At 41.8% G+C, this 16,764-nt stretch overlaps 1 protein-coding gene across 1 annotated transcript in view; it reads right to left on the bottom strand.

Moving 5' to 3' along the window:
• Positions 1-3,321: 3,321 nt before the first annotated feature.
• Positions 3,322-16,764, bottom strand: part of LOC110090816 (uncharacterized) — a 23,061-nt gene continuing 9,618 nt past the window's right edge. Inside the window, exons 2-4 of the mRNA XM_078388971.1 lie at positions 8,038-8,154; positions 6,729-6,835; positions 3,322-4,802 (exon numbers count right to left, since the gene is read on the bottom strand). Of these exons, the coding sequence (XP_078245097.1) occupies positions 6,732-6,835; positions 8,038-8,154 (221 nt within the window). The 3' untranslated portion in view covers positions 3,322-4,802; positions 6,729-6,731. The remainder of the gene's footprint in view (positions 4,803-6,728; positions 6,836-8,037; positions 8,155-16,764) is intronic.

Raw genomic sequence — 16,764 nt, 5'->3', positions numbered from 1 at the left:
ATTTCATGCCAAACAGCTTCACTGGATGCTTTTTCTCCAAAGACAAGTATTGCAGAAGAGCCTGGACCCCCCCCTCCCCTCCACCTCTGTTCTCCATGCCGTGCATCATTTTGTAACCCCCTGCTTTGACATCTCCTCCAGTCCTGAAACACATTTCACGAGCGTGTTTCCCAAATGAAACATGGTTTGCTTTCCAAAGCAAGGCCACCCTACCTCAGCCATTTACATGGGAACCGGAGAGAGCGCTGTTGGTTCTGGGTCAGGATATAGGCTCTTAGATGTGCTAAAAATAAACTGAGAGCTTTTCAGCATCCTCTGGAAATTTCCTCTGAGGTTTGAGATTGACTTCTTCCTGGGATTGCAGAAGAATGTTTGACAGCCATCCAAAAAGCATGGTTGCTAAATAAGAAATAGCACAATGAACCATGAACTGTTAAATTGACACAGCAAAGCCTTCTTAGTACTTCTTCCCATCATCCCTGCCCCATGTTTTCTTTTTGTTTTCTTTGAAACATTCATATGCCCCTCTTATCCTACATTGGAAGTGACTCACAACAAAAAATTAAAATCCCAACATAGTTACGCAAAATAAGAATACAGTACGTTAATACAGTATAGTAATTAAAGCACCCTCTGACTCCAGCGCTCTCCGATTCCATTTTAGCTCATTAGGTCTTGCAGACCCCAAGCTGGACTGACACATGCATGATAGATTCATCATCCACTATAAAAAACTAAGAACAAACTGCTCCTCCCCCTTCCCCCAGAGCATGTCAAAGGGAGATGCCCATGTTGCAGTCACCTCTGTTGACAGCAAATCTAAGCTGGTGAGTACTGAGCAGGATTGCAACCAAAGGAGGTTTACAGGGAGATGAGCAGAGAGAGGAAGGGCTGCATCAGCATGCAAAAGAGAATCTCAAGGCTTAAAGAAGCAATGCAAAAAAAATTGCTAAGAGGTTTCTTTGCTTTTTTGTTTTAAATATGTCAATTGCTTTGGTGCATATGAAGGTACAGTAGGAACCCCACATCCATGGGATCAGTATCCACAATTTCATTTATCTGCAATTTGAAAATATTAAAAATAGACATTTTTAAAAACCCCAAAATACATGCTTACATGTAATTATATAAATGGCCACTAGAGGGAACCAGAGAGAAGGCATAGGTAACTGGCCACTATTTCACCTAGTCTCCTGCTATCTTAAGGCAACTCCCTCTACCTAACAGAGCATTGTCATTGTCAGCCACCCTTGGTTATTGTCATTACAGGTACAGAGAGAGCCCTGGGTCCATTAAGTATATTATATATAGTGTTTGCTATTATCTAGTTTTCAGAATCCACTGCGAGGGGGCTTGGAAGTGACTCTCAGCAGATACTGGGGTCCTACTGGAGTTACATAAGATTGATCTGATCACTATAAACTTGTTGGCTGAAATCCTGTTGCTTGATATAGTAAATCACAAGGGCAGACCCATTTGAATCAATGGAACTTAGGAAGGAGTTGACTCACCAAATCTGCATTGATTCAATGGGCCTACTTTGGAGCAACTTACCACAGTAAGCAACAGGATTTCAGGCCTGGTGTGTTTTCAAGAAATAGAGCATTTGTTATCGGAATGGGTGTGAGAAGTGACCAGACAATTTTGTCATTCTTGCCTGTTTTGAATTATTTGTAATGTGTTTTTTCCCCAAAATAACATTGTATAATAATGAACAGAAGAAAAAAAACATCCCTCTCAAGCAACTTGGGGGACATCTACTTACCCACCGTCACACACACACACACACACATGCTGGATATCACAGACTACCTTTGTCCAATTTGTGTTCTTCCTATGTTATAAGTGAATAAGCACCAAGTCCCTACTTTAGCCACTTTGAGGGCACTACACTTTTGTGCATGTCACAAACATTTGCCATATAGCTGAAAAGTGATGTTTTTTTTAAAAAAAATTCCACTGCAGTAAATGGAATTAGAGTTTAGAAAGTTAAGAGTTCAAATAATTACTTTCAATCTTTCAAGTCCCACTCAATAGTTTTATAGTTGCAGTTCTGAGAAGTAACTTTTTACTTCCCATTTCTCAAAAGTAGTTACCACACATTTATATTACTTTTTAAAATATGAATGCTTCAAGGCAATGAGCTATGGTACAAAACACACTTTCATCCTGTTTACCTCGTCCTTCAGCTATAGCAGAGCAAGATGAGGTGCAGCATGGATTAATGCTTAAACCACACGATGTTCCTCCTCCAACATTTAATGAGGCCGTGTTCCCCCCCAAAACAGTTACAGTTAAAACCACAAAAAACTGACTTCACCCTTGTTACTTTACAGTCAGAATGATACATAACCAAGTCATCATTACTGAAAAAGGGAATTAATTACAGAAAGTAGTCACTTGAAAGTAATGATTTCCAAGGTCTGAGTTGGATATATTTCCAACCATATTTATTTAGAACTAGGGTAGTTTTTACAAAGAAAAGATTCTTTAAAAGTTCAGCTCTGAGGGTCAAAATTAGAACGCTGCCTGGGAGCCAGCATTTGAAGCTGTGCCATGAAAAGAGATTTCAACTTTCTGCAAAGGAAATTTGAGTTGGAGGTAAGCTGCAGCCAGAGATATGAAGTCAAGTCAAGTCAAACTCAGCTTCTAAAATGATTGTAGTCATCTGTGGATGAAGTAAGAGGACTGTTGTGGGGCTAGCTTTGTTTAACCCTGAGATTCAGTGAAACGATAGAGCGATGCTGGTATGGGCAGTTCTTCAGACCCAGGTTCTCCCCCCTCTTTTCCTAATTTTATGTACTTTTGCAAAAGTACAGATACACGATTAGAAATAGTAATACATAATAAAATGAGAAAATAAATTAAAAATAAAATTAACTAATATTGAGTAGTTAAATAAGAAGTAATAAATGCACATATGTTGAGAGCCAGTGCATTATAGTGTAGCCACTCTCAATGGTGGGTGAGGGGAGATCATATGGCCTCCTGGGGGGGTCCTAGCACATTTAAAAGGGGCCACAGACTGGAAACAATTCTTCATATACCACCTTATAAGGCTCATTATGTGACTTGTACTATTTTGGTTCAGTCTATATTTCTTTCATATTGTGTCTATGTCCGTGGTCAAAAACAGGCTGAGAATGGCTGGTGTAGTAGACAAAGTGATGGTAGACTAAGATTTAAGAGGCTTGGGTTGAAATCTGGCTCAGCCATGGAAACTCAATTGGAGTGGGCGATCATGTTAAAATCACTCCTTAAATATCTCACATACCTTGAAAACCCTATTAAAGTTGCTGTATAGTGGATGTGAATCAATGGTAAATAGCAAACAAATAAAATGCACTTTTATTTCAATAAATACATTTTTAAAATAAGAACAAAACGTTAGCAAAATTACATAGTCTTGACAAATGTTCAAAGCAATTCACATTAACTGCTTATTTGCCAGCACTGTCCCCAAATGGGATTCATACTATTAAAGAAAAAGTAAAGAAAATATACCACATACCCCCTTAAGGAAAAAGCACTTTCCCCAGCAACCCACCGATCTTCTGTAAATTTAAACAGCTCTTTCTAGGAACAGCATCCACTTCACTTACCTGTTGCTTGACCACTGCCTACTCGGATCACTTAAGATGCACGTTTCTTATTACACTGTTCATGTTTTAAGATACTGTGATTAGTTAAGACTTCCCAGCACATATGTATTCGGCGAATTATACAAACATCTTATTATTATCTTTGCTAAATTTTATCTTGCCTTTCCTCAGGGGTGACGGAGCTCAAGTCTCAAGATGCCCTCCCCCTTTCTTTTGTCTTGCACAGCGACCCTATGGAGTAAACAAGGCCTAGAGGTGATGCTCGGTACAACTAGAAGCCCTATGGGCAGCTTCTAAGAGTCTAGGGCACCAGCTCTTAGAGAGTCACATCCTTAGACCTTCCAAAAACAGCCTAGGGAGGAATGAAAATATGAACCCCAGAGTCCCTGTCTACCCAAGTTGCCAAATATAATCATTTTTGCCCCTTTATGACCTGTTTTAGGCCTTTCCAGGCCTCCACCTTTTAAAGAAAAAGTCCCGAATATAGCATACTCTTGTCCAGAATACAAGCATCTCTTGTGGTGTTTCTCACATGCCTGGCCCAGTTAAAAAAAAAGTGGGGGGAGAAATGTTGGCCATCATTAGTGTCACTTGCACCCTGGCTGTCCTCAGCGGTCTTTCGTCTGTACAGGTAGAAAAGCATGCCCTCCCAGAAGGCTTTCCTGCTAGAGAGATGGATGCTCTGCTATATTGATTTGAGTCATCGCCAGAAGGAAAAGACATGGAGACAATTCTGAATTATAGCACGAGAGCAAAAAGGCAGGTGTTTGGCTCAACTGAAGCTTTGTGTGTGCTGAGAGCTTAATTTCCAATAGCCTTTCCACAGGGTGTCCTTCATTGCTTCCTGTCACCGTACATCACTTATCCCTGTAGGTAACATTTTGACAACGCTTCTCACCCGGCAGATGTGAAAATTGCACTTTAGTCTCTCAGTGCAGTCGGGATGATCTTTCCATCCACGTCAGGCTGGTAAAAGTTCTGTCACAGGCCTAAACCTCTAATTTCAGTCCTGCAAAACAGGGACCCAACGTTTTCTCTCTCCAACATTTGTTGTGCCAATACCTATTTTGAACCACAGCCGTTTCATACTTAGCAAGCCATGAAATGTCTCTTCTGTGTAAGTGAGGAGAAAAGGAAGACAGAAGTTCCTCCGCATGATATCCACACCGGTTACAATCATTAGTCAATCACACGTTCAGCCTGTTATGCAAGTGAAGATATGCACAAAACACAGTTAGAAAAGCCACAGTTAATTGCATATGCACAAAACAGTTAACAGAAAGTTATGATGAATTTCATTTTGAAGAGACTTTTTAATATGTATGTGAATGAAAGCAACTTGTCCCCACTCAGCATTTGTTCACCTTTCCTTGAAGCCATGATATTGGTAACTCATTCCAGCATCCATGTGATGCAAGGCTGAAATTAGTGTCAAGAGAGTTAAAGGTGGACAAAAAAACCCTTGCTTTTTGGTTTTCATTATTCTTTTTATGCCACTGCTGGGAAGCAGTGGTTTTTTGTTCTTTGCTCAGATATGTTCCACTGCCCAATCTGCTCATGGTGAATCCTGTGCTCTATGTTCGTGTGTGTTGATCTGTGCACTTTATATTCTTTCAGATGGTGTTTCTTTATAGGCCTCTTTTTTCTGCCCAGTCTCATGCCATACTGCCCCTCCCAATTAACTATATAATAACTTTAAAACTGCAGAGCTGGAAGGGACCCTATGGATCATCAAGTCCAGCCCCTGACAAAGAGGCACAGTGGGGGAATTGAACTCCCAACGTCTGGCTCTGCAGCCAGAGACCTAAACCATTGGTATCAGCTGTTCCTATATTCTGCTTTTTCCTTTCAAATGATTAGCATGTTTGCACCATAGCACAAAAGTAAAAACTACAAACAAAAGAAATGAAAAGCACTGTAACTGAAATGTGAAGGTTTCAGAATGATAGGTGGTTAAAGCAAGGAGGGAGGGGAAGAGTGAGGGAGTGAAGTGGGTGAGGAGAAGGTAGAGAAGAGTGGGAAAAGGGGGTGGGCAATCTGTGTGGGGAGGGAGACCTCAGTGAGCAATTCTGATTGTGCATGATCAGGTGTTACTGAGAGGACCCAGTGCATCCCAGTATACCCAGCAACAAATACCTTCTCCATGCGTCAACATCAATATTGGGATGACCTGTTCAAAGCAACTACAAAAATTACCAACAACCCTAGAATGTCCAAGGAAAACACCAGTCCTCTGTGAGCACAGATAAATAAATAAATGAGAAAACTCTTGTGATTCTAGAACCTGTAAATAGTCTCGCAAGCCCAAGAAATAGGACTGAAAGGCTCTATAGGCATTATCAATTCAGTAGTGCAAGCAATTAAACAAATTCCAAGCAATGATACTTTCCATGAAACTAAATAAATTGTAGGACCTTACTAATGAAGAAGCAGCTTGACTCATAAGATTTCAATCATTTCATTGCAAATATTCATTTTTTTCCAATCTTCAGCTATAATACTATTGTTGGTTTTTTATTTTTTTCCCATCTTGAGCTATATTACTATTGCTGTTTTTTATTTTATTACATTGTTTTAATTTTATCTATTATTGTTAGCCACCCAGAGTAGACTTCGGTCTAGATGGGCGGGGTATAAATTTAATAAATACTGTAAATAAAATAAATAAAACAAAATGTTGCAAACGTTTTGCAATGAAAATGTCGGTGGAAAGCAGGAATTGCTTTCCCCTTTCATTTTCTTTGCAAAATGGGGGGGGGCAGGGATCAAAGGGCTTTGATCCCTCCCCCCTGCTTACTGCCCTGTATAAAAGAACCCTCAATTTTTCCTTTAATTATTTTAGGAAAAAGTGTTGTTTTAAACACAGAAAAATACAGTAATCCTGGAATTCACATTAAATTTTCTGTTCACTTGACCCATACATAGCCCATTAAATAAGTTAGCACTCTCTGCTGAAATAGGGTGTGGGGACAAAGGTCACTGTTTTTCCCTTCCACTGGCCTGGCCGTTCCATTCTCCCTTCCAGATCAACACTGCATTGTTTTGTTTCAGGTTACACTTGTCTCTTTAGCTAGGGGGCTCCGTTCAGATATATATCTGTGGGGGTACACGTCCAGGCTGCCTCACCTCTTAGTCTCGAGATTTCAGTAGGGTGCTAAGCAACCGATACCTTGTTTTCTTCAGACAAGGGCACACCAGGTCCACAGGAGCCCAGAGGAGAGCAAGCAAAAAAACTGAAAAATTGGGAAAAGAAATACAATTGCTTTAAAATGGTGTCTTGAACAGCTCTCAATATATTTATTCCATTCTTTTACATTCACTGTCTTAGAGCAAATATTGGCAGCTTTTCCAACACACAAACACACTTATATCATTCAGATAAGAAGAACACCATGGGGTAAGGAAAGTTTGCAAAGGCTGCCAAATGCAGCATGATTTGTATGGCAAAATAATTTAGCAATTAAACTTATTTTCAGAGTTGAATACGGGAAGGGGAGAGGAGAAAAGACATCCGATCATAAAGGAGAGGATGAGGGAATGTTGGTTAAACAAACCAGGCCCATGTTTGTGTATCTAATAAAGGGCTAGAAGATTTTTGTACACACACACACACACAAACACACACACACACACACACACACACACACACACACACACACACACACACGAAAGAGGTTCCCTGCTACAAACATCACAATTCAGCCAGCAACAGGTTGGAGGATGATGAAGATAGCTTGGATATAGCTAGTTAGAAATTATGTTATACCCCAACACAAGAATCATATTTCTGGAAAAACACAGGGCACATGATATAAATTAAAATGAAACATATTGATGAGAATATATAAATATAAGTTTATATTCCCAATGGTGATAGGTTACACTGTATATTTGAGTTGTGATTTTATCTGTCAATTGCTTTTGTTACTGTATATTTTGTTATATGAATAAAAAAAATTAAAAACAAGAAATTGGGTCCTTATTATTAATTCCTTTTGGAATGCAGGTCTCATCTGTATAACCATGTTGCTTTATGATCATAACTTAATAAGGGATAACTTTGCTTCTTTCTCGTACAGCCGTGATGTTTAAAATATAAATTTTAAATCTTAATGTTATAGAGTGTCTTTATTAAATAGTGGAAGAAGAAAAAAAAAGACAGTTCAAATGTTTGTACTGCTGAATGACAAACACTATTTTTTTAAAAAAAAAAAACAAGACTTTTAAGAAGTAGAAAAGTAGATTTTCTTAGTTCTGTTCTGTTTTTTAAATGGAACTGTCATGGTAAATAACTCTTTCGGAAGCATGGACCTATAAGTGGCTAATTATTAAAAATAGATTTCCTCTGCATTATTTTGAACTGAGATGAGACCTGCTTATTCCACCGTGTGTTGTCAGATAGGTGATCGGTTATGGACCTTTCGGCTCCTCTTACCAGGTGAGAGGAAACTGTTCTTCCGCTTACGAGGTATACTGCCTTCATATTCTTTTGATCTTTCCTTCTCCTCTTCCCACGTCAAGATGGAAGGCTTCTTTATTCCTCCAGGTGTTCCTGCCAAGTTGAAAATATTTATGGGCCTATAGCAACAATATCAGTCATTGTTTCTGGAAACAGGGACCAGGTATGTTGGCTGGATGGCTCAGTGGTTTAGGGATCTCTGACTGCAGAGCCAATGGTTAGAACTTCAATTCCCCACTATGCTTCCTGGGAGAAGAGCCAGTCTATGTGGCCTTGGGCAAGCTGCAGACTCCCAAGGCATCCCTGGAAGAAGGGAATGGTAAACCACTTCTGAGTACTCTTTACTTGGAAAATCCTGAAAAGGGCTGCCATAAATCAGAATGGACTTGACGACACATGATTATCATTGCATTCTCTCGGTACTTGCTACTGCTGCACTTCTCACTACTGCTGAAATCAGGAGAGAAAACCAATTGGAGTAAACATTGCTTTCTTTCAATACTTTTTAGCAATGTGCCCCTGCAGTTCAGGTACATCCCACTATGATCCATTTAAGGGAAGCCATGTTTTTTAGCTTTACCACTGCTGAATTTATTGCTGAAATTGCAAATCTGGAAATGTTATGGGGTGCCTTAGAGAGGACAAAGTTGTCTAGGGCAGCAGTCCCCAACCTTTTTGAGACCGCATACTAGCTCAGCCTCTGAGGAAGGCGGGTCACCCCCTCGCTCTTGCGTGGGTGTACTCTCGAGTATATGCACGAAGCAGTGGGGAAACATGCACGCCCCCACCAGTGCCGGTGTGAGCACTCCCCCACCTGGACACATGAAAAACAATGCACAAATTATAAGGAGCAGCTATCCATTGAAATGAAAGTTTTGACTTCAGAGATGAAAATGACTTTGCAAAGTGAGTGTCTTGCTCATACCTAACAATCTCATTGTTTGCCCACGAAGGAGGCACAGCAGTTTAACTGGATCAGCTGTGTTTTTTCCCTATTATTCACTGTGTTTGCCATTTGGGTGGTTCTTCATTTTGCTTCTGTTTAATCTTAACCACTTGATTCATATCACAGGGTGAAAAAAGTGCCTTCTTTGTGGTAACGTCTGTGGGTATTTACTTAGTATAAAGATTCACTGTGTTTGTTGAGGCTTACGTGTAGGTGTGTGGTCATGGGACTGCAAGCTGAAGTGTTCATGTGCCAATGTAGTGTACGGCACACAATGCAGGATATTTCAGTGGAATTGCCAGGCTGCTTAATAAAATTCTTCCACAAAGGAATTACATTGACCCTTTCAGGAACGGAAAATTAACTTATGAAGCAAGCATAAGAGCAATGATAGCTTTAATTTTTGTTAGTAATAGTTTATCTGGCCATAGCTGGAAAGAAAATCTGTTTTATGAGGCATATTGTATTATACAGGAACCCAGTGAAGTATAAATACATAAATCTTTTAAAGAGCCAATGTTTGTATGTGAGATTGTTACGGATAATGTGAGCAGGGTAAGAGAAAAGCATACAGTGGGGTCTTGACTTAAGAACGGCTTGAGTTAAGAACATTTTGACTTAAGAACCGCTCTCATAGGAAAATATTGACTTGACTTAAGTACTTAGATTTGAGTTAAGAACTGAAAAAAACCCACGTGGGAGGCAGGGAAAGTGCAAAAAGTGAACTTTCAGTTAACTGTTGGCCACTGAAAAGGGTGCCTGTCTACTTCCTCACTCCTCCCAGCGTTTAGAGAGTGGATTGGGAGACAGTCTTCGAACTGCCTGGTACTGTAACTGCCTGGACTGTATTTTCCCTGCCTTCCCTGAACCTTTCTTGACCTAAGAAAAAAAGAAACAAAATATCCCCCTCCAGTGGTCGAAGGCAGAATAGCAGCTTCCCATTAGTTTCTATGGACGGAAAAGAGCAGATACGGATCAAATGGTTTTCAATGCATTCCTATGGGGAATGCAGATTTGACCTGAGAACTTTTTGACTTGAGAACCGCCTTCCAATACGGATTAAGTTCTCAAGTCAAGACCCCACTGTATTTTGAATTGAGAGTGTTTGAGAAGAAAGCCAAAAGCATTGTATCATCACCTGTATAGAACAAGAGTGATGGATGGCAAAGGAACTCCTGCCACACCTGTAATATTTTTGGCTTCCTACCTAAAATGGATGTAGAAACCTGTACCTGCAGCAAGTGCAAACTGGTTGCTCCATTAGGAGAAAAGGTATAGCAGCTTGTGACCCTCTCCACTAGGGATGGGATTTGTCCGATTTCTTAGACTACAGATTTAATCATTCTCCATTCTGGATCTTCTACCTGACTGACAGACAGCCAAATGTGGCTCACCTGGGAGCAAAGCCTAGCTCTCTGTTCAGAAAGAAAGCTCCCAACTAAGACTGGGGTTCATGAAGAGGAAGCTTAGGTCGACCTATGCTTAATTCAGTCCGAAGGCCTTCCAGTTGAGGCCTTTCTTCCAGATGAGCCACACTTAAGTGTCTGTCATGTGGAACTTCCAGAATGGAGAATTATGGGATTTGTAGTACAAGAAATCTAGAATTCCCATCCCTATTACACTTTGACTCACTAGGGAAGATGAAGAGTTTCTGGATAGGGCTGAGCATGCTCTGCTGGAAGAGGACACCTTTAGTATGTGTGAAAAGGATCAAGGGGATTCTCCTAGGCAACATGCTAAACAAGAATCAACATTGTGATGGGATAGCAAAACAAACTGAAAACACCAATGTAATACTAAGCATCCATGAACACAGCTATATCATCCAGAATGATACAGAGAAGCTAGAATGTGTCCAGTGGATGGTGAGGATGATGATAAAAGGCAGGTAAAACCCTATGAAGAACAGTGAGAAAGTCGGGTATGTTTTCAAAATTATATGTTGTCAAGTCAATCCACAATTATGGTGATGTTTTCTAGGCGTTTTCTAATTATGGAGTATTCAGAAATGGTTTACCATTCCCTTCTTCTGTGGGTGCCTTGGGACCATGAAGCTTGCCCAAGGCTACACAGGCTAGGTCTTCTCCTGGAAAATATGGTGGAGAAATGAACTGATAACCGTTGGCTCCACAGATCACGGAGCCAACTTCGTTTTGTCTGGCCTGAAGAAAAAAAATAGTCTAACAGATGGTATGATAACCATCTTCAGAAATGGAAGAGCTGCCATTTGCTTATTTTCTGCAACTCCAAAGGATAAATGCTAAGTACTGGATTTAATTTATAACAAAAGAGAATCCAGCTAAACATTAGGAACTTCTTCACAGTAAGAGCTCTTTGTCAACTGATGATGGACTCTCAGTCATCAGAGGTTTTTAACCAGAGATTGAATAGTCATCTGTCAGAGATGATTTAGCTGTGGATTTCCTATTTTGGCAGGAAATTGGACTTCATGGTCCTTGAGATCCGTCTCAGCTCCATGATTGTATAATGTCCAAAGTAACAATTCCTACATAACCAGAGATAACCAAGTGGGAGGCCACTGGGGGCCAAACTACACATTATACATTGTCTATCAACAGAAGCTGAAATAAATGTGCACTTCTACCTGCAAGCAAAGCCTGTGCTTATCTCCAATAACCAATCACAAAACAAAGGAAGTTCATTTGAAAACTACAGTAGGTATGAAAAGCTCTTCACAAGGAATTCTCTGTTCTAATTACAAGATATCTATAATGTATAGCTTGACCATAGAACAGTGGGGGATTCCTGATTCTTGTCCCTATGCCACATTCCATTCAATTTATGCATTTGTTACCTTCTAGAACAGTGTAGGAGAGAACATGTTAGGGTGCAGTGGACTGTCAGTGTTGAAAGAATCTAATAGTACAGTACTGACTGGGAGAAACAGAAGTGATTTTCCACTTGCATAAGACATCTGTGGCTCCAAGCAGAGGCCAGAGAGTTATTTTAGAGAACAATTTGTTGTTGTGATTTGCTACAAAGCCTCAAATGAACCTCATTATCTTTAATGCTGCAAAGTTATCTTAACAGTTGGCTATAATGCTTGTCATGTTCTTTTAGGTTACTTTTTCCTTAAAGTGTGTGGGAGGGAGGCGGGGAGAATACAACTTACGATTAGGGGTGGGGTGGAGGAAGAATGGCATTAAAAGGACAGGCTTTTAAATATCCATTCGAACTGCCTCTGAAATGACCCTAAAAGCAACACTGAAAAGTAACTCAAATTATAATGTTCCCGCTCATTGCATCATTGGCTTTGAAATGTGACTTCTTTATGCTTCAGTTACTTCCCGCTCCCAAAAAAGAGGTACAAATAACTGGGCAGTACTTGAAGCTCCTTCCTGGACTCTGCATCTTCTCCAACAGCTGTGACCTCCTTTTGCCACAGGCTGCTTCCTCTGTAGGACAGTTTGCATGAGGCAGCCAATGACCATAGCAAATACTTCCCCCCTCCTCTTGCATATTTACTAAGATAATGTAAACGTTGGGGGTGAGAGAATAATCATGGGACAACATTGGGAAGCATTAAAAAGGAAGGCTTTACTCCATTCTGTGTCTATCAATTTTCCCCTGGAAATGTACAATAGGAAACGTGCTTTTCATGGTTTTCAGTTCATGAAAACTGTCCAGAGGGAAAGACATGTCTTTATTTATCTACTTCTTATACTCATTTCTCTTTTTGACTGCCATGTGTATAAGTTGAGCATTTCAGAGGTTTCCTCCCCCAGCGCCCCAGGTGAGGTTGGTCAGGCTGAGGGATTGTGTCGAGCGCAAGGGCGCCCAGTTGGCCTCAGGGCTGAACAGGGACCAGAAGCTGGATCTCTCCAGCCCTACCTAAGCCAACACTCTAACCCTGAGGGGCCAACCTACAGCCCATGAGTGAGCCTCATGCATTTCCTCCCCCCCCAAACCCTGTTTTATGGGCCCCAAAAAGCATATCGCAGGGTAGAAACAATGCATCCTATGGATTGCATGATACCACTTTTTTTTAGGCAGGGGGAGGGGGGGAGCCTCATTAGCAGAAATAGTCCTCACATTTTTCCCTCCAAAAATGAGACAGCCACACCTTTAGGAGGGCATAGCTCTTTCCCAAACAGAAGGTGTCCTCCCAAATCTTGTTTCAGGAACACAATACCAGGTTTTGAAAGAAACAACCATCCAGTCCCTTTTTTTTAAAGCTTTCATTCATGTCACTTCCTGTTATATCAAGAGGGCCAGGTATGTCCGTTAGAGCAGTGGTCCCCAACCTTTTTGACACCACAGACCGGGTTAGCGTGCATGTGGGGAATCGGGGGGCATCTGTGTGTGCATGTTTCCATGCAGGAGTATTTCTGTGCATATGCAGGGGGCGTGCATGTGGTGGGTATGTCCATGTGTGCATGCAGAGGTGTGTGCATGCCTCCATGCATGCACGGGGGGCATGTGTGTGTCTGTGCATGCATGCGGGGGGCATGCATCCATCCGTGGGTGGGCTATGTGTGTGTCTGCGTGTCCAGGGGGTAGGATATCTGTCTCCACGGCCCAGTCCTCCCAAGGTCCCGGACCGGGACCAGTTCACGGACCAGGGGTTGGGGACCCCTGCCTTAGAGGGTCCTGGGGCAGGGAAGTGGTTCCCAGTCCCTCAGAACGTGCTTATTCCAGTTCAAAGCAAAATCCACCTAATGTCAACATTTGCTTTCAACAGGGGTTCCTCAGTTTGCCTAAGACGTCCATTAGCATTCCAGTGAGTTTGTATGTGTGCCTGTGTGGCCTGAGGTTCTAAATGCACCCTTTATTTACCAAACACATCTACCCCTGCTCTAATGGCTACATCCCACTGACTCTACAAGAGAATCAGCTTGTGTAAGCCAGGAGACAGGTCTGCCTGCTCTCGCCCACGGAGTCTTCCTTGCAAACATTTCTGGCCCCAACCCTGTCTTTCCTGTAATAATATCTATATAATGATCTTCTAGATGATGCACTAACCTGTTACACATGCTAACAACATACTTAAAGAAGCAGTTTCAATTTTTAACCATATTTTGAAGCATTACCCTCAATGTCACACTCACTGAAAGTGAAGCACTTAGTACGAGAGATAAATGTAGATTTAAAACAGTTTTTTGGTGGGATTAAATTATAAAGGTCCTATGTTTCAAAAGTTGTCAGAAAGGTCTTCTCTAGACATACCATTAGACAGAATGATGCAGTGGTCTGAGGCTGCAGATTCTGGCTAGTTATTTAAATTCCCTGTACAACTCTCATTATTACAGTTGTTTCACTGTTGTTTTGATTGCCAAGATGGGGAAAGGTACTTATCAGATCTACAACCTGATGTGCTACACAGCAGTTGGCTGGTTTCAGGACTTTTGTTCTTCAGTTTGTGCAGAGAAGGGGCAAAAATGGTTGTCGTCCCTCAGGTTGCCTCATGTCTTCGGCTGAGCCCTGAGAGATGTGATCATGTGACATTTTCTGCTTCTGTGCCCCACAATTAAAATCAGGTTTGGGTGCAGAGGTTTATGATTAAATGCCAGGTGAGAGTATCAAACTGTAATTACAAGCCCACATACACTCTGGCTAATATCTGCAAATGTCTCAATAATGTTTACAGAGATAAAGCAAGCACATCTTCATTATTAGGCCTTGGTGTTCTCCTAGTTAGGGAGGCTTCTGATTGGGTGATAAAGTTAGACAAGGTGACTGGCCTTCTTCCAGCTTTCAGACATGGAGAACAAATATCAACACCTGTCAGGAAGTTACTACTCAAACTTTGGCTTATACCCATCTGTGGAACAGAACAGAAATCAACAAATCATCTATATGAGGCCACTGGGTGAGGTTATCACGGGGTGTGGAGCATCATGCCATCAATATGCTGATGACACACAGCTCTAGATCTCCTTTTTGCCAACTACAGTGGATACTGTTCTGCCCCTGCAGCGCTGCCTGGAGGCTGTACTGCAATGGATGCAGGAAAATGGGCTGAGGCTGAACCCGGACAAGACGGAGGTCCTGAGGGTGGGTGGGCCTACCATCAGTGATTTATGAAACTCCCTCTCTTTTTTTGGGGGGGTGACTCTCATCGCGAAGAGTGAGGTGTGCAGCTTGGGGGGGGGTCTATCTGGACCAGGCGCTTGCCATGGAATCGCAGGTAGCGTCAGTGGTCCACACCGCTTATTTCCATCTCTGGCAGATAGCCCAGCTGCGTCCCTATCTAGATGTTGGGTCGCTCACCACTTTGGTCTATGCACTCATAATCCTGAGATTAGACTACTGTAATGCTCTCTATGTGGGGCTGCCTTTGAGATCTATGCGGAAACTCCAGGTGGTACAAAATGCGGCGGCCAGACTTCTCAGTGGGGTATGGAAACATCAACATATTACTCCCACTCTGGCTGCCTTGCATTGTCTGCCCGCTTGGTTCTGCATAGATTTCAAAGTCTTAATGCTTACGTATAAAGCCCTAAATGGTTTAGGGCCTCGTTACCTGATGGAACGCCTTCTCCCACCTAGATCTACCCATATCACCCAATCTAGCCAGGAGGTGAGGCTGAGGATCCTAATGCCAAGGGAGGCCCAGAAGGAAAAAACAAGAAACTGGGCCTTCTTGGCAGTGGCTCCTCGTCTTTTGAATAGCCTCCCTCCTGAAATTCGCATGGCCCCTTCGCTGGGCATCTTTAAATGCCAAATGAAAATCTGGCTGTTTAAGCAAGCCTTCCCTCTACCCACTGTCTGAATTTTGTTATCTTATGTTTTCTCCCATCTTGGATCATTGTTTATTTAGTAATATACTGTTATGATTTTAAATTGTTAAATTGTTACATGATATGTAGTTACCCGCCCAAAGTAGTCTATATAGGACTAGATAGGCGGGCTATAAATGTAATAAATAAATAAATAAATAAGTAAGTAAGTAAGTAAGTAAGTAAGTAAGTAAGTAAGTAAGTAAGTAAGTAAGTAAGTAAGTGGTGAGGTAGGAAAGGGCAGAGCCGACCACTCACCTAGGCAGACCGTAGGGTTGTTAGATGAATAACATCTGCAAGGCCTTGAGATTTCAAGGTCAAACAGTGCTTTGTGGTGTAGTGGGGTTGGATATTATGATGTCATTGTGTCAGGAGAGACAAGATATGTAGGTAGGGCAATACAACTTCTGGGCCAACTGAATATGAAAATGACCACAAGGAGATTCCACATCAATGGGCCCTGAATCTGGTGCAAAACCTGGCTAACCAGATAATAGGTGATCCTGGTGGCGGCGGTGAATCTTCTGATGGCTGGACAGGCCTCAAAATGTATCCAGCAGAAGCAGTGATTGCCATTGGTTTTATCTTGCAGAACCTTACCAAAAGGACACATGATAGGGCGGGAACTCTTCCAGCCCCTGTTAATGGGGCTCGTTACCAGCCCAGGAGGAATTCTCTCCCCCAGAATTCTAGCCACTGTTGTGCAACAAGAATGTTCAGGATTCCTGAGGCAGGTGCTCCACTCTTGGCCTTCCACCTAATTGTGCAGTGGGCCTAAGTGCGTGCATTGGTCAGCAATATTCCTAACTTCCTTCCACCCATTGATGGCTTTTTGGGGGTGCTGACTTATCTAGGCTGCAAAAAAGCAAGAATGGGACATTAGTGAAAGAGCTTGGAAGGGTTGTTTTTAAGACTATGACATCTGGAGTCGTGCAGCCAGTGTGGAGTCCTGGAGAAAGCAAGGCTGGTGGGCTGCAGGGAGGAGTGTTCACTCTCTTGAACAAACCCCTTTCTTTC

The sequence above is a fragment of the Pogona vitticeps genome, chromosome 1 (genome assembly GCF_051106095.1).
Source record: "Pogona vitticeps strain Pit_001003342236 chromosome 1, PviZW2.1, whole genome shotgun sequence".
Taxonomy (NCBI): domain Eukaryota; kingdom Metazoa; phylum Chordata; class Lepidosauria; order Squamata; family Agamidae; genus Pogona; species Pogona vitticeps.
Note: the sequence above shows the minus strand (reverse complement) of the source record. Positions and strands in the feature narration are given on the sequence as shown.